General features: G+C 45.8%; 1 protein-coding gene across 3 annotated transcripts in view; it reads right to left on the minus strand.

The window, feature by feature from the left end:
* LOC135376064 (proton myo-inositol cotransporter-like) overlaps nt 1-23,359 on the minus strand; it is a 173,648-nt gene that overhangs the window by 67,439 nt on the left and 82,850 nt on the right. For all 3 annotated transcript variants that reach the window (XR_010417519.1, XR_010417518.1, XM_064608656.1), the window contains exon 4: nt 10,122-10,230. Coding sequence is in view for 1 of the 3 variants with exons in the window: in XM_064608656.1 (XP_064464726.1) it covers nt 10,122-10,230 (109 nt within the window). In the remaining 2 variants the exon portion in view is untranslated. The remainder of the gene's footprint in view (nt 1-10,121; nt 10,231-23,359) is intronic.

The following is a 23,359-nucleotide window of genomic DNA, read 5'->3' on the forward strand; positions in this document are numbered from 1 at the left end:
TCATTAATTAGCTGTTCTTAGTTACCTTGCAGCCAGGTCCTCAATATCGTCATCCACCGGAGCTCGCACCATGGATTGTCTAGATAAACATTGAAAATTGGAACGATTAATAGCACCATGCTACCTACCATGCTATGAAATAAAATAAGCGTGCACGTACACCAAACGCTCAACGGTGCTGTCCTCCGTGGCTGACATTGTGACTGCTGCTGAGTGGCACTCTACTGTTGGCACGTTGGACAGCACCACGCCCCTAGTAAAGAAGCAGTTAGCATCATCCACAGCGGTGCCAAATGAAAGCATTGTGCTGTACTTACGAGTTCCTCTCTTTGTCACCCAGGAAACTGTCGAGGACAGGGTAATACACCCACTTCGGATGCACGACGGCTGTCGCCCCGCATCCACTTCTTCTCGACTCAAGAAATTTCTTTTTCTCGGCCGCGTACTTAGTCTTCATTGTGGCAAATTTTTGTGCCGCAACCGCGCCTGGGGGGCAAGAATATTGAACCTGAGACTGGCAAACGACGCTCAACATCAGCATCGACTGCTGTAACTATATGAAATGCACAACCATTCCTTACATTCCAAATGCCAGTAATGGCCACTAACTACTTCTACAGTAGTTTAACTATTACTACTAACTACTTCGCGATGGAGTAGGTAAGTAGTAGTTCAACTACATTTCAGGGGAGTAGTTAAAACTACTTCTTTAGCTACTGCAATGTAGTTTAACTACCTCTATAACTACATAACGTTGTCCATCAACACCAATCCCTTGTAGTGTTCTTGGACACCTAAATATGAATCAAGCAATCACAAACTTTGGCTCAAGCCACTGCTACGATCGTCAAATAGAATACAAAGCATGCGGCGGGATTCTTTCTGTGCCTACGCGATAAACTAAGTTGCAGAATGAGTTCACAGCAAATGAGGCTTCACTGGACAAGCATTAAAAGCGATGATTTAGTAAAAATGCACGACACAATTGATCTGCAATCTCCTCCGTTCTCATTAAACGAGTAGCTCAAGGTAAAAGTCGGAAGCACAATCGTGCCGTAAACCTTGCGGCAAAATCGGAAGTAGTTAGCACCTTCAGTAATCTAACTAGTGTAGTTAACAACTCAAAATAGTAGTTTAATTAGTAGTTGCCACTACATTTCTGCAAAACATTACTGGTAACTACTTTTTAACTACAATCTGGTAGTTTAACTACATGTAGTTAACTACTGGCCATCACTGTCAAATGCTAACTTTTCTGCCTGGAAACAAATCTGTACTTCTCATGATAGTATAACAACATAAACTTGCCTGTCACTCCCAACGCTTGGCCGATTTCGCCCCACCGGTTCTCCTTCATCATAGTGTCTTTGAAGTGTGGCGACGACTTGTCGTAAAGAAATCGGTGCGGACGCACAAGCTCAATCAGCTGGCCAAATGGAAAAGTCGATGCCATTGTCTCAGCGTGCACAGCAACGTATAACTAGGCCTACGTGCAGTCACGGCGACAAGAAGCGAAAAAAAAAAAAAAAAGGAGCCCCGTCACGTGAACGCGGCGCGGCGTTCTAATTGGTTCAGGGAGCCTATCGCTGGGAGACAGCGATGGGAAAGTTCACCGAAGCTCAACTTCGCCAAGCGCTGTTTTCCATCCAGTCGCAGCCGGGAGAGGAGGGAAAACCAGTGCTGTTTTCCAGTGCTCTGGAGCAAAGCGCTGTATGTCGGAACGGGCCTTTAGGGTCGGCGGCGCTCGCTCAGGCGGTAGTACAAGCCAGGCCGCAGCGGCGTAGACATGTCGACCATAAATTCGTTCGAAGCTTACGTCCGCGCGCGCGCTCCATCGTCAAGGTCGCCCGGAGAGGAGGCCCTGGGCCCTGCCTTGGGACGCACTCGTGGGCGCGCGCGGCTTCTAGTTGGTTCCAGAACAATCTCTTCCGTCTCTTTCTACGGCGGGCGCGCCGAAAACGCCTTACACAGGACCAACCTCACGGCTTCTGGAACTGCGCTGCCCGATGTCCCCCTCCTCAGTGCGCAAGAGCACATCCACTTGACTTGAAATGTGGATTCCGCGTCTGCCATGCGGGAAGAATAACCGCCGGCTTAGCTTGTGCACTGTAACCCGTTCTACAGCTCACAATTCACAACGGCCAACTAATAAAATCAAGTCAGAGGCAAAGTCAGAGGCTACCGGGTAAGTACTGCAGTACCAAACGATAAAAGCAGCAGAAAAAAAGTTTCAGGTTTATTCGTATGTATAGTCAAGTGCTCACAGATCGGTATGCACGAAGAACATTGTCTTAAAGAATTGTTTTTTGCTAGGCTGCTTATTGACGCGATCGCTTCAACGTACCCATGGCTTCAGTCTAAAGTTTTAACAAGGCTAGCTGCTTAGACAGTGCAGCTTCATTAAATCCGTGCGGTCGGATACGTTCAAGCCCTGTCAGAAAATCTTAAATCATCTTAAAATAATGTTATTGTCACGAGTGCTTTGCAGAAGAAGTTCAGCTGTCAGCGTATTTCATTACAGAAATTCGAAGCGCTGCGCACGAAGAGCATGCACATGCATGACTTATCACACACGCTGTAAGAGCAACTTCACATACGAGGTTAACACAGCAGTTTATTTACTTCCACCGTACCTCACAGATTAAAAGAACAGTGGAACAAATTGGCATATTGGCGTAGGTTCTGCATCCGGTTCTTCGGCACAGCTGATCGACTGTGAGGGGAACCTGCATGCACAAGCGCATTGTGTATAGAAAATACATGGTCTTGAGTTTTGTAGGAGCAGCCACACATACTTTCTTAGTACGCAATGGCACCAGCGAAGTAGCAATGCAAACATCGGAGTTGTCAGATGCACGCGATACGAATAAACAGATTTTTCCTCAAAATAAAGAGCTTACCTGTGAAAAATTATCCCTCTTTCTCTGTCCGTGTGAAGTGTACTCAAAGCTGCAACAAACTGGCATAACATGCCCTTTAATTTAAAGGATTTTTTTTTTTTTTAAATACGGGCAGCACCGCTTGAACTAAATGCAGACGACAGGATGCGATGGGCCCACCAAGATGGCGGCCGGTGACCACGCTGTGGAGCACCCTATGCGCGATCCAGCCTATACTACCTATACTATAGCGATCAGTGGTAAGGCACGTCAGGAGTTGTCGTCTGCTTCCGGCGTTGCACCGCTGCCCGCAGAACCACCTGCTGGGACACATTCTGGCGTCGGTATGATTTTTAAACAAATCTACACGAATAATTGGAATATAAAAGGCAAAAATGTTTGTATGATTATATCCATGAAATCCATCAATTAAATATAAGATTGTACAGCACAGTGCCGTTTTGGTTACGATTTCGCTGTGATCGCCGTGTTCACTAGGCCTAACATCGGCGACAAAACGTATTATTTTCGTTTATATATCGATGATTTCCGAGAAACGTATATGAGAATGTACATTTGTAGCGTAAAATCATAGTAGTCTGTGAAAATTTTTGTCACGAAATCCCCGCTTCACCACTGCTTGTTTTCGTCGCCATTTTGGGTGGCAGTAAGGTGTCATGGCGACCCCCTTGGTAAAAAGCAACCCAATCAGAGGGGCGAAACTGTGATTGACAGGTCGAGCCTCTTTTTGTGACTCCTCCCAATGGCCAGATTCTCTTTTAATATACGGCTCTGAACGTGATAAGTGAAGGCTTTCCATTCATGTCATTACACCTGGAGCAAATGACAAAATTAAGGATAAGCTGATCTACGTCAACGTCTTCAATTACCCCTGGCCTATGAAAAAAAAAAGCCTTTTTCAGGACCATCCCACATGTCTGCATCAAAGACTATGCTTCTGCATCGAATAAGCCCTTATCATCATTGATGATTATAATATTTCATATCAAAAATACCTAGACGTGCATTACGAATGTGCAAGATGGAACAGCATTATTTTTGCTAATGTTATGGCGGTGTGTTCATGAGCCCATACTGGCTCAGATTTTGATTGTGTCAGGGGTTGCACACTAAGATGCCCAGCACGTTGAATATGAAAGATGTGAAAACGTTTAAAAAATATCAAGAACGCCTAGATGTGCATGACAAATGTGCAAGATGGAACAGCGGTTTGCAACATGTTTACATGTCGTCAGTTTTATTTTTGCTCATATTACACCGGTGTGTTCATGAGCCCATACTGGCTCAGATTTTGATTCTATATCAGGGGTTGCACACTAACATGTCCAGCACGTTGAATATGAAAGATGTCGAAATGTTTAAAAAATATCAAAAATACCTAGATGTGTATGACAAGTGTGCAAGATGGAACAGCGGTTTCCAACTTGTCGACATGTCGTCAGTCTTATGTTTGCTCATGTTACACAGGTGGCCCATGCTGACTCAGATTTTGATTCGCTGTCAGCAGTTGCAAGCTAACATACTCCAGCACGTTGATTATAAAGGTTGCGGAAGTTGAGTGTTTATGTAGTCATCTTTTATTGTCCCTTATTGTAATGTACGTCCACAGCACTGACCAATTGTGTTAAAATTGGGTTGTTGGTATCGGGTAGTAATAATGATGTTCAAGCAGCAAGCTCTGAGCAATCTGTCGTCCTGTCCTGTCAACAAGGTTGTCTTGTCTTTTGCTGCTTGAACATCATATAATCACAACACTGATTTGTGAATATAACTTACATATTTATATTATGCAATACTTTTCTCACATCAGCAATGTGCAGGGAAAAATTAAATAGAGCTGTGAAGCCTGTGAGTTTGAGTTGTTATATTTGTGACCCATTAATAGGTGTTGATTCTGGCACAGGAAGGAGTGCCACTCTCATCAGTAGGGGTACAAGACAACGTTATTGAGCATAGTTTGGCGATATACTGCTCCGGTAGGGATAATACCTCAGAGGGGCCATATGCAAAGCAAACTGATGTAGCCTGCTGGATCAAGCACCTCCTTCTCGCAATACTACCGAGGTACGCGGGACTGCCGTTTCGTGCGGTGCCGACAATTTCTGTTCACATCACTTTTGGCTATTATCAACAAAGTAATACCTACCTTTCAATACTGCGTATCCAGTTCTTTGGACACCGTTACCGCTAACAGTTGACCGCGTGACGATCGACAGCTTTTAGTTTGAGCTGCGTCCGGCGCCGTCCCATACATGTCGTGCTCGCAGAACGTCTCTTGCCTCATATGCACCGTGAACGAAACGTGCGGAGTACATGCACGCGTGTGACAATCAGACTTTTTGTTGAAGATGCTTCAGTTATGTGACTCCCAACAGGTGCTTTTCTATATCCACTTTCGTCACATTGTCGTCGACAAAAGAGTCGTTATACACCCGGGTTACGTTTCCACCACTTCCATACGGAATATTCTTTTCGCAGGTAAGACGAACTAGAAGTGCTCAAAATACCGAACGATACGAGACAAGTTAGTAAATAAGCGTCAACTGCCTTTATTAGGTGGAGTCATCTACATAAACTCCCGCTCGAAATGAAGATGCGAGACGTATTGACATTGTTGTTCGGCCACATTTACAATACGCGTCTTTCGTTTGACCAGGCCACATGGAGCAAATTTATTGCCGTCGCCGTGATCTTCGAGCACCTTTTGGAACTCGTCTGCTCGCACCGCTGCAAAAAGGCGCGAGAACAGACGATTTGTTCGTCCAATAAGCGGTCTGCCATCGGCTATCGGCCTAGCGGCTATCGCTGTTGCCAACAGAAATCGCGATGTGCTGGCGCTGTTCTTATCAACCTAATTCATTTATTGAATAACCGTGACGATTCTGGATGAGCGAATTCACAGTATTGCGTTTTCAGCAATGAGGAATCGAATGGTACGCTTTGTGGATGGGCCAGGGTGTACGAGACCGTCCCTTTAAATCCTCGGGCTAAATAATTCGCGAACGGGTGCACCAATAGAAGAACTTTCTTTTTTACAAGTATCTGTCCCATACCACCTACAAGCTGCGCACCGTGTGAATGAGTAGGAGACCCTCACCATTTAAATGAAAATTCAAATGAGTTTCGTAAAAAAATATAACTTCTAAAGCAGGGCGCTGTCAGCATTGAAACAGGTACTAACCCTTTTGGGACGTTCAATGGACACCTTTTAGGAAAAAATCTGCACCCGAAACGGGTCATTTGTTGCAGTAATTAATTGATTTCGGTTTACGTCCTTTTGTCGCGGCTGGTCGCGGTCAGAGCTCTGGTCGCGGTGAAGCGCAAAAGGACGCAATTCATTGGTGGACAAGGGAGTGAAAGAGCGTCCTTTTGCGCTTCACCGCGACCAGCCGCGACAAAATTATGTAAACAGAAATCAATTAATTACTGCAGCGAATGACCAGCTTCGGTGGCAGATTTTTCTCTAAAAGGTGTCTTCTGAAGTTCCCAAAAGGCGTAGTAATCATTTTAATGCCGACAGCGCCTTGCTTTAGAAGTTATGTTTTTTCACGAAACTCATTCGAATTTTTATTTAAATAATGAGTGCCACCCACTCATTCACACGGTGCGCAGCTTGTAGGCAGCATCGGATAGATACTAGTAAAAAAGGAAGTTCTTCGATTGGTGCACCCATTCGCGAATTATTTAGCCCGGGGATTTACTGAGACACCTGTATATACATACAAGTACATTTAAGCAGCGTTCGTACGGTTGCTCTACAGGTTTTCCCGGCGATTTTAATCCAAGTGCAAGCTAAATTAATCCATGCCCCATAAAGTTTGCATGGCATGTGGATTAATTTAGCTGGCACTTGGATTAAAATCGCCGGGAAAACCTGTAGTGAGTATAGCTAGCTAAGGTGCTCACACTTGCAAATGCAGGTTGCAGTGCAACTACAGGTTTTCCCGCTCATTTTAATCCATTGGTCACTCAATTTAATCCAAGCGCTACCCAATTTAATCCAGTGGTGAACCAAATTAATCCAGACACCAACCAATTTAATCCAAGCGCTACCCAATTTAATCCAATTGTGTACGACTCTGTATTTAGTCATGTCATGACTGCGACTTTCATGATTTCGCCAATGTATCATGAGTTCATGCATGACTACTGATTCAACAACCTCTGGATTTTGCCGTGTCATGCCGGGTTTTTTTTTTTTTTTTTCGTGCCTTTTTTTTTCAGAACCTGCCATTTTTGGGGTCAATACACCCAATTAACACCCTTCTTTTGGGTGTAATATGTGACACCCCTGTTACACCCATCATTAGAGTGTAGCATTTACACTCATAACGGCGTGAGTTATCTAACACTCATTTTACGCTTATAGGGATGTAAAAAAAAATTACTGTGTACCCACCACCATGCTTTGTGCGGCGGCGTTACGTCAACCTGAGCCCCTGTCATTGATTATGTAACGCCAACGTAAGCTTAACGTCAACGGCTTACTTACTGCTCACGTTCAAGAGTGACACAGGAGGTGAAGTCTGTGGTTCCAGAATGATTTCGAGCACGCCCTAAAGTCTTAGACCACCCAGACATAGAGGAGCTCCGAGGACATGAAACAGCTGCCTTAGGCTTCTTGGCACGGTCACTGCTAAACTAAAATGTCGAGACAGGGTCACAGTGGAAAAATTGTATGTGGTAGTACCACACCAAACGCCACTTCTCGCCTGTAGGGTGTTTTCACATGGTATCAAGCGAACGCGTTTGGCCACCATGGTGGTGGTCACTTTTTAGGCGCAGCTGCTGAGATTATCTAGCATTTGCTCGAAAATGAAGCCTTGAATGGTGTTTTGAAATCTGGTCGCGTCCATATCCTTCTTCTTCTTCTTCTCCTCAGGAAGATGGCCGATATCGTTGTTTTATCCCGAAGACACTTCGTCATTGACATTCTCACGTTTTCTTTTACGAAAACTATGGTTGTCGCATTGAAAAATAGAGCAGTTTGTCATCTTTCAATGCCGCACGCACGAAAAGTGACAACCAGTGGGAGGAGCTTGCGAGCATGCCAAGTCACAATGTAGGTGAAAACTCCCTATTCTGCTAACCTTGACCTCGTGAAGTTCGTCGACGTCGCCTCTCATACAGACGTGAAACAAAATGGTTGAGGGCACAATATCATGAAGCGGGAACCGCATACGACGTTTTCTCGACGCAGAAACGCCGAGGTTGGGGTCGTGACGTCATCCCGACGGAGAAACGCATTTTCTCGACGCAGCCAAGGAGTCGGTGCAAAGCTTGTGTTCGCGGCCCCTGGCGGTATTCGTCATGAGTGCCAGCTAGTTTGGGCAGGCATAACATACGCGACAGAAGCGTGGACTGTTGGGCTACCTGACATGATTACTGAGGAATTTAGCGCGAAAAGACGAGACAATAGAAAGAGACACAGACATACCAAGCGCTATTTACAGCTTTCCGTATGATCGAACTTGTTTGTGGCTTATTGTCGTATAGCTCAATCTGACGGCATCAACGGCTTCCGACTGCAAATATAACGTGGGCCAAAGTTTTCCCTTTAGATTCAGGCGAAAAAACGTATGTTGCTTGCACATGCTCATATAACAGCGGATAAGGCTCACAGGCTATCGAGGGAGGACTGCATCTCGGAAGCCGCTGATGCCGTCAGAATGAGCTACGACAATAGGCACAAAAAAAGGTAAATAGAATAATTATTTGGCATAACCAGAAGAACGTAAACCAGATTGTCCGGAACACTCTACTGGGTGCAGTGATTTCTAGGCCAGATGAAAACAACAATCAAACAATAACGAGAGGATAGAGAGGTTGCAAGCGAGCTGGTGGTATAGGTCCATAACTTAAAAACCCGAGACTAGGGGACAAAAAAACGACAACATAGACAAGACAAGACAAGACAAGACAACATAGACATTTCAATTTCATTTCTCAATGACAAGGTCATTGAGACCTTGCCTGTGTTGTCGTTTTTTTTTTGTCCCCTAGTCTCGGGTTTTTAAGTTAAGTTAAGAATCAAACAATGTCTAGTAACTGGGATGGCATGCCTTTTGTGGGTCCCGTATCCCAAATTATTTATTTTCTGTCCCCTTCCTACAGCAGCCCATTCTGTCTGGTCCACTTCATTTTGTCTTCCCCTTGCGCGTATCTGGCGTCCACACCGTCCATGCTCACATTGCTGAGCGGCTGTGTAGAAGGTCGTTTCCGACCAGGCACGCGACTGGCCAAGACGTACACATCGCTCGGACTCACTGCGGCGTCCCCGCTCGACGGCTATTGTCTCCTGTTACGAGGAGGAGGAGGAGGAGGGAGGAGGAGTGTCGTTGGGAGGAACCCGAGAGGTCTGCCGAGAGGTATGCCTGATTAGGCGGCATGTTTCTCGGGAAGGGAAAGGTGGTGGAGAGGAGGAGAGGAAAGGGTGAAGTGGAAGACCGAGCGGAATCCGCTCGGGGGGAGGATAGCTGCGTCCATGGGCCGACTTCAGGGGAACTGTGCCGGCATACGCCTATTACACATCTGAGGGAAACCTAGGAAAAACCCCAGACGGCACAGCCGGCCCGCGGATTCGAACCGCGGACCTCCCAGTCTCCAAGCGCACGCGTTACCGCTGCGCCACCGGAGCTGGTCCCCCTGTTACGACGGGCCACCATTTTGGGCATTCCTTCGTCTGATCCGTCGCTGTCACGACTGGACACCATTTTCGACAACCCTTCGTGGAATCCATCGCCGGCCAAGGACGCGCAGCAAGATAAACGCCCGCAATCCCCATTCAGGGACTGAAAGGAGTCTGGCCAATGTATAGAACAATGGCGCAACGCAAGGTCTTGAAGAAAGGCACCAGCCTCGGCGTCCCGTGGGAACCGGACTAGTTTCGGGAAGAGCAAGACCAGCTTGAAGCCCGTGCCAAGGTTGTTCCCTCGCCCAAAACCTATATAACCGTTGGGCGCCATTGCATATCGCTCTCATTCTTGCTCTGACCACGTCACTGTAAATAAACATGTACAGTTGTTCCTTCCCGTGTTGATGCCTCGGTTCGCTACCAAGCCGACTTACAACCCAAGTCGCAACACCCCGCGCGTCCCCGCTCGACGGCTTTTGTTCGTGCAGCTGAATGCAAACACGCCGAGGGCTCGGCGTTTCCGCGTCAAGAAAACGTCGTGTGCGGGTCGGCCTTGAGTGTGAATGATATTGACGTGTAATACTTACATGACGGTATTGATTCCTGCAACTTGCTGAACCACCATCAGTGTACACCCCACAATGAGCGCAAGTCGCAGAGACCGGTTACGAAGGACCTGCATCAGCACAGTTGATCCTGGCGAGAAATACACAAAAAAGACATAATAAATATGCTGTCTGAAATCGAGTACCTGAGACCTTTTTAACCCTTTATTGTAACATGGGAAGCATCGCCCGACTGAGCAAAATGGCACTTCTGCGGACACTCTATCTTTGTCACCATTTCTGCATTAGTTACAAAGCTTGCTCAGTCAGCCACGTGCTCAATAGTATGACAGAAAGTGTCTATTTCAAATTGAACGTGAATTATTTTTGCAATGATTACCTATATCTTAGAAAAATATGTTAAATAACAGACCTCTACCCGAGAAACGTCATCATGACGTTGGTGGACAGACTGAAACCGACACAAATCGGAAGGGGAGGGCTGGGTTCCACGAATGGGCACTTGTTCGCTGCCTCCTATTTAAACAAAAGTAGAACCGAAGGTCGCGTCCCTTTGAGGGACCATCGTAATCCCCTCAAAATCGTGGCTTTCGGGCGCGACCTTGTTCAACCCTAGCTTCGGGCGTAGTTCAAGTCTACCAAATTGGTGGGGTAGCAACTCATATCCTCGAAACGCCCATTTCCACCGACGTCCCAAATCAACCAAAAGCTCACTTCATCCGAAAAAATATTCCGAGGTTCTGAGCTTTCGGTTGATCTGGGCACGCGGGTGGCAGTGACCCATATCCCCCAAATGCTCTTTCCAACCGAGCGCCCAGAACCAGAGGTGGGCATCCTCACGAGGGCAAATGAGGGTGAGGGTGCCCTCACCCTCACATCACCCTCACCTCACGCACATTGAGGTGAGGTGAGGAACAATTTCTAAAAGGGAAATTGAGGCGAGGTGAGGTGAAGAAAATGTTTCGAAAGGGAAATTGAAGTGAGGTGAGGTGAGGAAAATTTTTTGACAATGACTTTGAGGTGAGGGGAGTGAGGAAAAATTCAGAAATTGAGATTGAAGTGAGGTGACGAAAAATTTTTGAGAGGGAGGTTGAGGAGATGTGGACCGGCTATTTTCAATTCCGCGATATTTAAAAGGGCACCGAGAGCCAGCTTTTTCTAGTACCAATGTAGCAGAAATGTTACTGTGAGCATAGGCTCTGTACACTAAAATGTGTTCGCTGTAAGCGCGTTAGTTTCAGACTTTTAGTTGAGTCAGATACACGATAGACGTGTCAGATCAGATACACGTACAAGTGAATATAGCTTATTTGTGCTTTATGTATTTAGCTCAGATTTCAACACAATCAATTTAGTCAGTTGAGTCACATACATGATGTGAGACACATGAACAAGTCAGTATAGTTCCGTGTGCTTTGAGTGTTTAATTTCAACAAAGCCAAACTAGTCAATCTGTAAGCAGATGTCTTTCACGTACTGTTTGGAACGATAGTACATGACAACCAATGACCTTACCAGAGACTGATGTAAGAAATGGAGGCAACAACACGCGCTTTAAGTGCAATAAGCGCAAATAATGGCATACATTCCGTATTGCCACAAGTTGAAATATTGAGCTTTTAGTACGGCAATGAAGTTAGGTGAAAAGGCACAAGAGGTCTGTGTCTACATAAAGTAATCTAATTAGTAAGTCAACACATAAGTCACTAGTAATCCGTACAGCACATCTACCTGATTGCTTCAAAACGAGGGTCATGAAGAAAAGGTTCCCGAATTCCGGCTACAAATGAATACGTCCGCTATTTAAATAATATTCATCGATAATATAAAGTCATAACAGACAAAAATGCAAAATGTACAAGTAATTCAAAGTATAGCTGCATACCATCCCGAAAACGACTTCGGCAGCTCCATTATCATTCTCGCTTGAGAGATACTCGATAAAAGCCATTCCGGCCTTGCCAGTATGAAACACAACTCAAAATTGCTCGGTTTGTGCAACTTCTCTACCCGTGTACCCTACGTCCAATTTTTACTGATCGTACATGTAGTGGATACTTGTTGCAAGAAGGACGAACCAAGCCAGGCAATGAATCTTAGCTGTGGGTACTTGTAACTTGTTGTCAGGAGTCAACCAACGAAGCAGTAAAAAGCCAACTGCAACATATACACCTACCCGCTCCTAATGCTTTTTTGATTCCGTGTTAGCGCCGCGAAGCAACTGTGGCTAGGAGCAACGGCACTCCTAATTGAAAGAGCAATTGTGAAGTGAAAACGTTTTACAGAAACTGGTTAAGGTGAGCTCGACGAGGCAAAAATTATAACAAGTAGATGAATATATTTTAGAAAGAAGGTTGAGGTGAGGTGAGGTGAGGAAAATTTTTCAGAATAAATGAGGTGAGGTGAAGTGAGGAAAAAGTGTTCTGGAAAATGTTGAGGTGAGTTGAGGAACATTTTTCAGAAACAAATTGAGGTGAGGTGAGGAAAATAATTTTAAAAGGAGGTTGAGGTGAGGTGAGGTGAGGTGAGGAACGAAGTCCCCCCAAAAAATGAGGTGAGGTGAGGTGAGGAAAAACATCTGTGACGAAAATAGAGGTGAGGGCAAATGATCGTGAGGGCATTGGCCCACCTCTGCCCAGAACCACCGAAAACGGGATACTTGAAAGGACACCTTTCCCCTGTTTAACAGGGAGAGGAGGAAGAGTGAGCGGTTCCCAAGTGTGCGGGAATCCAATGTACAGCTCGAAGCAGAGTTAACTGGAACGCTACTTCGACTGGCGGAGCTAAGGTCCAGAGCTCTGTCCAAACGGCTCTGCTAAAGTCGGGGAGAGAGCAACCCTAGCGGCTCTTACGAGAAATAAAGGCAAATAGTGTTTCGACTGTGTCACTGTTTCTGCGGGGGTGTCCGCCTTGGCATGAGCTGTTGACTCGGCGTTGCCCTCAGCTGTGGTTATCATGGCGATGTTTGTTTGTGTGTTTGCGGCGATTATGTGAAGGTGTATGTCGGCTGAATTGCATGGATGCGATGAGTTTATTTCATTCATACACGCGAGGGTGGTCGCGTTCGCTCAGGGGTGCATTTTCAAATTTCTGATGAAACAAAGGAGGATACACGGAGTCTAGTGGCAAATTTATTGGATTTGGTGTCCGCCTTTATGTGTTAATGAGATAACAGCATCGCATCCGCGTGATATCGGTCAGCATACACCTTTACATAATCGCCTCAAACCCAAACAAACGTCGCGATGACAATCACAGTTGATGGTAATGCCGAGTCCACAACTCTTGCCAAGGGCAAGGCGCACACCCTCGCAGCATAATGCCGAATTCGGGTGGTCATTTCGTGGCAATTTTTTTTTTCCAGATCTCAAACAGTCATGTTTCTTGGTCGAAACAAAGCAATCTCGCATGTTCGCGTGGCGCTTTCCGAGCGCCCAGAGTTTGCCAGCTAGCACTTTTTTCGCGCTCTCTCGAAACTATCGAGCAGCGGGTTGCCCAACTCTATCCGGTGTCGTCAAATCAGCACTGCAACGGTGACAAGTGCCCTCATTGGCCCGCACGTCGAAGTTCACGCAATTTCACAGATGACGGAACCCGAAGACGGGCGATCGCGATGCCGCAAGCTTGATCCAAGTGTACGAACTCTGCCCTGATTCAAAAGGCATGAGGCGAGCCTGATCCTGATCTTAAAACCGCTAGATCCCTGGCACTCATGTTCGGGTGGCAACTGTCACGTGATCCACCTCGGGAGCCGACCTAGCAATTTTCGAGCGCTAGGCCGTATTGCCATAAAATGACCACCCGAATTCTCCATAAGTAGGACAGTCGAAAAATTATTTCCCTGTATTTCTTCTAAGCGCCGCCAGGGTGGCTGTCTTCCCGATTCGGCGGTCGAAGTCGCGTTCCAGTTAAGTTTGCCTCGAGCTGTACTTCCTGCAACTCACCAGAGAGGGTCACGTGATCCTAGCCGTCACGTGGGTCCTTGGTAGCTGCTCATCCGGTGCTCGAAATGTTCTGTAACGTGATGTATGTAGTCCGCCAACTTCTACAGCTTCTTTTGTTCCCGTACTTAATAATTCCCCGTAGAGATCTAGCATCTGGATCTCCGCTAGATGTAACAGATATGACTGATACAAAAATTAGAGCTGATGCACGGAATCCAAATTAAAGAAGCCTGAGCTTGGGACACGACACTCACAAATGAGATCGCGTTCAAGAAGTGATCTGAACAGACAGATATTTCTAAAATGAATTTTATTCGTGTGCTCGTCGCTCACGGGAGAAGTACTATCTTCGGAAGCTCATGGAGGTCCGCGTCATGACTCATGAGGCACGGAAAAAGAACATGGTGGGAATGGTATGTCCTGTGGCTGGAACATGTAGCGGGACGGCGGAAAACACACAAACCTCAAGTGCCTTCTGAGGAGTTTGACAGTTCAGACGATATGTTGGTTTCATGCATTCCTACTGCTTGCAAGCTTATTCTAGGGTTTGTTTCAGACGGTTAATAGAGTGTTTTCTGAATGTCTGAACTGTATTAACAGAAAACATTAAAGAAAAGTGAAGGAGGTCCTTTTTGTGACCTTTTTAGAGACCTATGCCTTGGGCGCTTTATTATTATTCGTTTTCTATTATCATGTGCCTGGACTCCAGTCACTCATATAGAAAATATCTCTCGATTCGGATCGGATCACTTCTTGAACGCGATCGACATCAATAATACCTTTCCTTGGCAAACTTCACTTCTGAGTCAGTTGCAGGAAGTACATTGGATTCTCGCACACCCAGGAACCGCTCACCCTTCCTCCTTTCCCTGTTAAACGAGGGAAGCGTGTCCTTTCAAGTATCCCGCTTTCGGTGGTTCTGGGTGCTCGGATGAAAAGAGCATTTGGGGGATATGGGTCACTGTCACCCGCGAGCCTTTGGTTGATTTGGGACGTCGGTGGAAATGGGCATTTGGAGGATATAAGGCCTAACCAATTAGGCCTCATATCCTCCAAATGCCCATTTCCCCCGACGTCCCAAATCAACCAAAAGCTCATTTCATCCGAAAAAAATGTTCGGAGGTTCTGGGCTTTCGGTTGATCTGGGCATGCGGGGGGCAGTGACCCATATCCCCCAAATGCTCTTTTCATCCGAGCGCCCAGAACCACCGAAAGCGGGATACGTGAAAGGACACGATTCCTCTGTTTGTCAGGAAGAGGAGTGAAGGGTGAGCGGTTCTTGGGTGTGCAGGAATCCAATCTTGCAACTGACTTAGAAGTAAAGTTTGCCAAGGAAAGGTATTATTGATGCGGATCGCGTTCAAGAAGTGATCTGATCCGAACAGAGAGATATTTTCCATGTGAGTGACTGCGGTAGAGGCACTGCGTAGGTCATCAGAGTGGAAAGCCAATAGTAACAAAGCGCCCACGGCACAGGTCTCGAAAAAGGTTACAAAAAGGACATCCTCCTTTACTTTTGTTTTATGCTTTCTGTTAATACAGTTCAGACGTTCAGAAAACACGCTATTAACCGGCTGAAACCCCTAGAAAAAAGCTTGCAAACAGTACGAATGCATGAAACCAACATATCGTCTGAACTGTCAATCTCCTCAGAAGGCACTTGAGGTTTGTGTGTTTTCCACCGCCCTGCTATACATATGTTCCAGCCACAGAACATACCACTCCCACCATGCTCTTTTTCCGTGACTCATGACGCAGACCTCCATGACCTTCCGAAGATAGCGCTTCTCCTGTCAGCAACGTGCATACCAATAAAATCTTTCTATCCACCCAAGCGCACGCTTTAATATAGATTTCAAGCATCAGCTCTCATTTTTATATCAGTCATGTATGTTATACAGTCGTCCCTCGATTTATCAACCTTCGATTTATGAATTCCCTCGTTTTATGAACAGGAGCACGAGGAACCAAACTTTTTACATGCATTCTTCCCTCGTTTTATGAACCTCGATATCCGAATAATGAATGGAATTTCTGGGAACCAACTAGGAGTTGCCCAGCGTTTTTGCCCTCAATTTATGTACGGATCGTTCCGAGGTCAACAGAAACCTTCAAAGGTATTATTCCGTGGTCTTATGAATGACGCCTGAATGGACAAAACGTTTTACAGGTATTGCACCCTCGGTTCTTAACCCCTCGAAATCCGAACAAGAAACAGGTTTTCCGGGGTCGCACAAGGGGCGACCAAGTGTTCCAGACCTCAATTGATGAATAAGGTGGCCGCTGTCACCCGGAGATTAATACGCAAACAGATGTTAAAAATCCCAGAAGAAATCCGAGACCAGTCGAGTGCGAATGTGCTGACATCTCTTCTTCACAAGATTGACACAGCTGAAGGTCCAAAGCAAAATTAAACAATTTAGTATTGCATAATAAACATAGTGTGAATGTGCTAACGTCTGTTCTTTGTGAGATTGGTACAGCAGAAGGCGTGGTCGAAAGCAAAATTCCACGATATATTACATTATAAACACAATCCCAACTCGGAAATACTGTTCCATTTGCTCGACAGTACTCACTTCACGGATTTTTCAACTTATGAGTCCCTCGATTTATGAACGATTTTTCGGGGAACCGAGGGTGTTCCTAAATCGAGGGTTGACTATCTCTAAGGAGAATTATTAGTAGGCAGGGGAACAAAGGAAGCCGTGCAAGTCAACGAGCCGCATACATCACGCTACAGAACATTTCGAGCACCGGATGAGCAGCAGCCAGGGAACCACGGGACCCTCTCTGGTGAGTTGTAGGAAGTACAGCTCGAAGCAGAGTTAACTGAAACGCCACTTCGACCGCCTAATCGGCAAAAGAGTCACCCTAGCGGCGCTTAGGATAACTAAAAGGACATAATGTTTCCACTGTTCTACTTATGGCGAATTCGGGTGGTCATTTTATGACAACACGCCCTAGCGCTCGGAAATTGCTAGGTCGGCTCCGGAGCTGGATCACGTGACAGTTGCCACCTGAACATGCATGTTCAGGTGGCAACTGTCACTCATGCGTGCCAGGGATCTGGCGGTTTTAGGATCAGGATCAGGCTCGCCTCATCCCTTTTGGATCAGGGCAGTGCTCGTACACTTGGATCATGCTAGGGGCATCGCGGTCGTCCGTCTTCGGGTTCCGTCGCGTGCTAAATCACGTGAACTTCGACGTGCGGGCCAATGAGGGCACTCGCCACCGTTGGAGTGCGGATTTGACGACACTGGATACAGCTGGGGGCAACCCGCTGTTCGATCGTTTCAAGACCGGACGAAAAAAGTGCTAGCTGGCAAATTCCGGGCGCTCGAAAGTGCCACACGAACATGCAAGATTGCTTGACTGCTCAGGATCTGGCAAAAAAAAAAAAAAGTTGCCACGAAATGACCACCCGAATTCGCCATTATGCTGCTAGGGTGTCCGCCTTTGCATGTGTTGTTGACTCGGCATTACCCTCAACGGTGGTTATCATCGCGACGTTTGTTTTTGTTTGAGACGATTATGTAAAGGTGTATGCTGGCCGATATCACGCGGATGTGATGCTGTTATCTCATTGATACACGCAAAGGTGGCCAGCAACTCCAGTAAATTTTCCACTAGACTCCGTGCATGCTAATTTGTTTTATCACAAATCTGAAAATGCCCCATTGAGCGAACTCGACCACCTTGGCGTGTATCAGTGAGATAAAGGCATCGCATCCGTGCGATATCAGCCGGCATACACCTTCACACAATCGCCGCAAACACAAACAAATATCGCATGATAACCACAGCTAAGGGCAATGCCCGAGTCAACAGCTCATGGCAAGGTGGACACCCCCACAGCAGCAGTGGGACAGTCGAAACACTATTCGCCTTTATTACTCGTAAGAGCCGTTAGGGTTGCTCTCTCCCCGACTTTAGCTCCGCCAGTCGAAGGGGCGTTCCAGTTAACTCTGGTTCGAGCTGTACATTGAATTCCCGCATACTCGAGAACCGCTCACCCTTCCTCCTCTACCTGTTAAACGGGGGAAGCGTGTCCTTTGAAGTATCCCGCTTTCGGTGGTTCTGGGCGCTCGGATAAAAAGAGCATTTGGGGGATATAGGTCACTGCCACCCGCCAGTGCCAGATCAACCGAAAGCCCAGAACCTCCGAATATTTTTTCGGAGGAAATGAGCTTTTGGTTGATTTGGGACCTCAGTGGAAATGGGCGTTTGGAGGATATGAGCTGCTACCATTTCACACGTTGGGGAGTGGGTCAGTTCATGCAGAATATGCACCCGTCGAGACTGACGAAGGTTAGGTCAGGAGAGCCTTTTACGTATTTCACACGTTGAGGAGTGGGTCAGTTCATGTAGAATATGCACCCGTCGAGACTGACGAAGGTTAGGTCAGGACAGCCTTTTACGTATTTCACACGTTGAGGAGTGGGTCAGTTCATGTAGAATATGCACCCGTCGAGACTGACGAAGGTTAGGTCAGGAGAGCCTTTTACGTATTTCACACGTTGAGGAGTGGGTCAGTTCATGTAGAATATGCACCCGTCGAGACTGACCAAGGTTAGGTCAAAAGAGCATTTTACTATTTCACACGGTGGAGAGTGGGTCAGATCATGTAGAATATGCACCCGTCGAGACTGACGAAGGTTAGGTCAGGAGAGCCTTTTACGTATTTCACACGTTGAGGAGTGGGTCAGTTCATGTAGAATATGCACCCGTCGAGACTGACGAAGGTTAGGTCAGGACAGCCTTTTACGTATTTCACACGTTGAGGAGTGGGTCAGTTCATGTAGAATATGCACCCGTCGAGACTGACGAAGGTTAGGTCAGGAGAGCCTTTTACGTATTTCACACGTTGAGGAGTGGGTCAGTTCATGTAGAATATGCACCCGTCGAGACTGACCAAGGTTAGGTCAAAAGAGCATTTTACTATTTCACACGGTGGAGAGTGGGTCAGATCATGTAGAATATGCACCTATCGAGACTGACCAAGGTTAGGTCAGGGGAGCATTTTACGTATTTCACATGTTGGGGAGTACGGTGCGGTGAGGAGGTGGCAGGATCGCTGTGACGATTATTCCGGCGTGACGGCAGTTCCTCGTACGAGATGCCCTGTAACGAGTTGGCCTCCTTGACGAGTTCACCTATGACCAGTTGGCCTGTGACGACCGGGCTTGTGGCGAGTTCTCCTAAACCCATGTCTACATACAAGCAGGACCAAGCTGTTACATAAACTTCAAACTGACACATTAAGCGGCCTTGGCAGTCTCCATTCATTCCACCTTTCTCATCCTATGACCTTGTTCCAAATGCGGGAGAGGAAGACCCGGCCTTTGTGGTCGCCCGCCTTTCGGTGCATATGAGCATTCGGATGTTCTGGACGTTTGGTGCTTATGAGCAGCTTCTCCCCTCCTGCTCATTTCCACCAAACGCTCAAAACCACCAACTTTTTTTCGCTGCATATGGGCGTTTGGAGGTTTTGAGCGTTTGGATGTTAGATTGTATCTCGTTACGGCCGAAGTCTCATTACGGCCGAAAGTCTCAATACGGCCAATAATCCAAAGTATCTCATTACGGCCTAAGTCTCAATACGGCCGAAGGCAGTCTCATTACGGCCGAAGATGTCTCATAACGACCAAAAGTCAACGTGTTTATTGTAACCGTCATTGATATGCAATGTTGCAGCCAAGTATGGATTCAGCATGGTATAAGCCATACAGTGTGCCCTTAGGGCCCTTATCACATATATATACATATACAGGGTGTCCCAGCTAAGTGTATACAGATGTTTTAATATATATATAACACTTTTTCCAAGATGAAATCAACTGCAATATAGCATATGCTGAAGGGCACTCCCTAGGAGGGCATTAGCAAAGTCCAAAGGCAATGTCTTAATTAACTTTCATTAATTAACTTGTTAATTATAAGAGCTACAAAGTTGTCCCAATGAGAACATCTGGTCCTTTCGGTCACGTGATATCATAGCCGTTTTCAGAACAAAAATCCGTTCCATAGATCGCCCGCAAAAAATTAGTGAAGGAACGCCATTTTTTTCTTTATTTTATTCATTGCGCATCTTCGCAGACGCATATTTCCTTCATCCCCAACGTGAGAGGGGGAAGGAGCACAGTGCTGCCTCATGCGTCTAAGATAAGCTTTAACTTGTGGAAACAAAACAAAAACAAATGTATCGGGTGACTCTATCGGAACTGGCCTTATCTTGGGTTGAATGTTCTGTTTCCTTTTAATCTTTTTCCAGGACGCGAGAGGCGATAGTGTGCTCTTTCTCCCTCTCACATTGGGGATGATGGAAAGACGCATCTTCTAAGAAGCGCAATGAACAAAATAAAGAACAAAATGGCGTTCCTTCACGGATTTTTTGCGGGCGATCTATCGAACGGATTTTTGTTCTGGAAACGGCTACGATATCAGGTGACCGAAAGGAACAGATGTTCTCATTGGGACAACTTTGTAGCTTTTTAATTAACAAGTTAATTAATGAAAGTTAATTAAGACATTGCCTTTGGACTTTGCCAATGCCCTCCTAGGGAATGCCCTTCAGCATATGCTATATTGCAATTGATTTCATCTTGGAAAAAGTGTTATATATTTTTTTAAAATCTGTTTACACTTAGCTGGGACACCCTGTATATATATTATATATACAGGGTGTACTATATGTGTGTATGTGTGTGTATGTGTGTATTATATACATATATATAATATATATATATTATATATATATATATATATATATATATAGAGAGAGAGAGAGAGAGAGAGAGAGAGAGAGAAAGAAACAGCATGTTATCATACTACTGCTGTAATGTGTACACCCACAAGGTAGTGTTGACGTTGCTGTGAAGCTGTCTGCTATGTGGGGTTAGCTACTTGTGGAGAGCTAGATGAACTTTGTTGTGATGTTTTTTGGAGTCATCCTACAGGCGCTGGCCGAGAAGGAACACCTATCTCAGTCAACATCAGTTTATTTCAATTCGCCTTACAATGGTACAGTTCTTGCTTCTGGAATGAGTAAACCTGCAATAAGCAAAGGGCAACCGTGAATAGGCTAGAACATTAAAAAACAGGCATTTGACTCTACATGGCTGATTTTAATGTGCACAAGCTGCATACGTGCTGATTTGTGTCCGTTATTTCATACAAGGCTAACATAAATCTTCATCTAGACAAAAAAATGACAAGCCTTAAAAATGTGACTTCCAGGCAAACACAGAGCATGACCATGAGATGAATTTAGTTTCATTAGTTCATTCACTTAATGGAAACATGTGAATATAAAATAGTGATACATTACAATACATGAAATGATGCATGCATGACTTTCTTTTTGATCGTTCCTTTTTTACAAAAGTAGTGCACAATTTCTCACTTCACAACAGAACCGTATGATACGTCTGTAATCTTAACAGCTCACCTCTTCGGTCAGGACTCCCTGGGCAGCAACATCCTATTAGCCATGTTGTTGTTGTTTTTCTTTTTCCAAATTCTTCGAGTTGCCACATGACTGGAATGGGGAAATAGCTATAAATAATGTATTTAAATGACTTCCTCTTGAAATATTTATTCTAATCAGATATGTTTTTGCGCCTAGTATGGTGCGCGAAGGCACATAAGCACAATATTTGCAGATGTTCGCCGTAAGCAATTCAAGGAGATCAATTCAAGTACGCCGACTTGTGCTTTTATTTTTGAACGAATATGACGACAAATTTTAACAAATGAAATATAGCTCACAATGATAAATGCTGCTGTACGGTGATGCACTATCCGTATCTTAACGTCTTAACTTCGAATAAATTTGTTGTTCCTAAACGCGCAACGAACTAGAAACGGTGCAAATCTACTAACACAAACCGAGCCACACCTATTACAGGTACTTCGGCTATTTTGATTCAGTCAAATTACTTGTAGGAGAATGCAACTATGTGTGGGTAGCACACTGCTAAGCCAGACAGTCTACGAAAGCATAACTCACCAGAATGCTTGGTTGATATACGTTGGGACTGTGATGATTCATTCAACTAAATTTCCGCCGGAACAACAGGCGCTGCTCGAACAACAACGACGGAAAATAAAGAACACGCTAAAGTCCGCTAATTTGCAGATTATAGCTCCAAAAATAGCAAAACACATCGTAAACCGCACGCAACTGCTCGCTCGCACAAGAAACGAGTTACCACCACCCAACGTTGCCAGACACCATCCAAAGTGAGAGTAGAAAAACAACAAGATATCAAAACACGAAATGAAGTGTATTGTTAGTCCATCTGACCACGAGTGGCCGCTCACCCACCTCCTTATTGGTTCTAGTTGGTCACAGCTCCCTCATAGGCTCCAATTCCGATTGGTCCATCTAACAGGAAGTGGTCACTCACCCACTGCTATTGGTCCATTGAACTGCAAGCCACTCATTGGTCACTCACACTCATCTCTAGATGAGATAAATTTAACTGTGGGAGATTGTAACTTTTACCATAAGATAAGTTTAGCGGGGGTCATACGCTGGTAGGCTCCAACTGCTATTGGCCCGTGCTAACATCATGCCTCCACCCTGCTGCTCATTGGTTCACAACGTTTCTGCGCATGCTCTGACGGCGCCGAAGAAGGTTCCCTACACATTTAATAGAAATTATGCTATTGGTCCAGCTGCACCATAGGGCACGGCTTGGTTCTGCTGTGGCTGGCCTTGATTGGTCCATGCTACTTACCTCGTGGCGCAACTCTTTACTGGCTCCACCCACTTTGCGTTGATTGGTCCATTCTAAGCCTACTGACTTCTAAGCCGGTCCACGCTAAGCCTATTGATCACTCTACTAGACTTTCTAAACGCTCTAATTGGCCGCTACCGATTGGCCCTCGCTGGCCCGTTCTAAGCCTACTGACACCAGATGGCGCAACTCTTCACCAGCTCTGCCTACTTAATGCTGATTGGTTCATTCTAAGCCTACTGACGTCAAAGCCGAACCATGCTAAGCCTACTGATTGTCCCTTCACACCGAAGCCTACCGATGTCTGGCCCTGATTGGTCCATGCTAAGCCTACTGAACAGTGATTGGCTAGCCTGTCGCTCCTAAACCACAATGCAGCGGCTTCAGACAAGACACACGACAATTGTTGATTTCAACCTTTATTTGGTACAACAGCCTCCTGGTCCAGCTGTGGGTTGGTTCAGCTGCATCAGAGAGATCATTAGTCCCGGTCATCTCTTGCGCTCATTGGTCACTCAGCTCCCTGGATAGACACCCACTGCTATTGGTTCATCTAACTGCAAGTGGTCTG

The sequence above is a fragment of the Ornithodoros turicata genome, unplaced genomic scaffold (assembly GCF_037126465.1).
Source record: "Ornithodoros turicata isolate Travis unplaced genomic scaffold, ASM3712646v1 ctg00001007.1, whole genome shotgun sequence".
NCBI classification, from domain to species: domain Eukaryota; kingdom Metazoa; phylum Arthropoda; class Arachnida; order Ixodida; family Argasidae; genus Ornithodoros; species Ornithodoros turicata.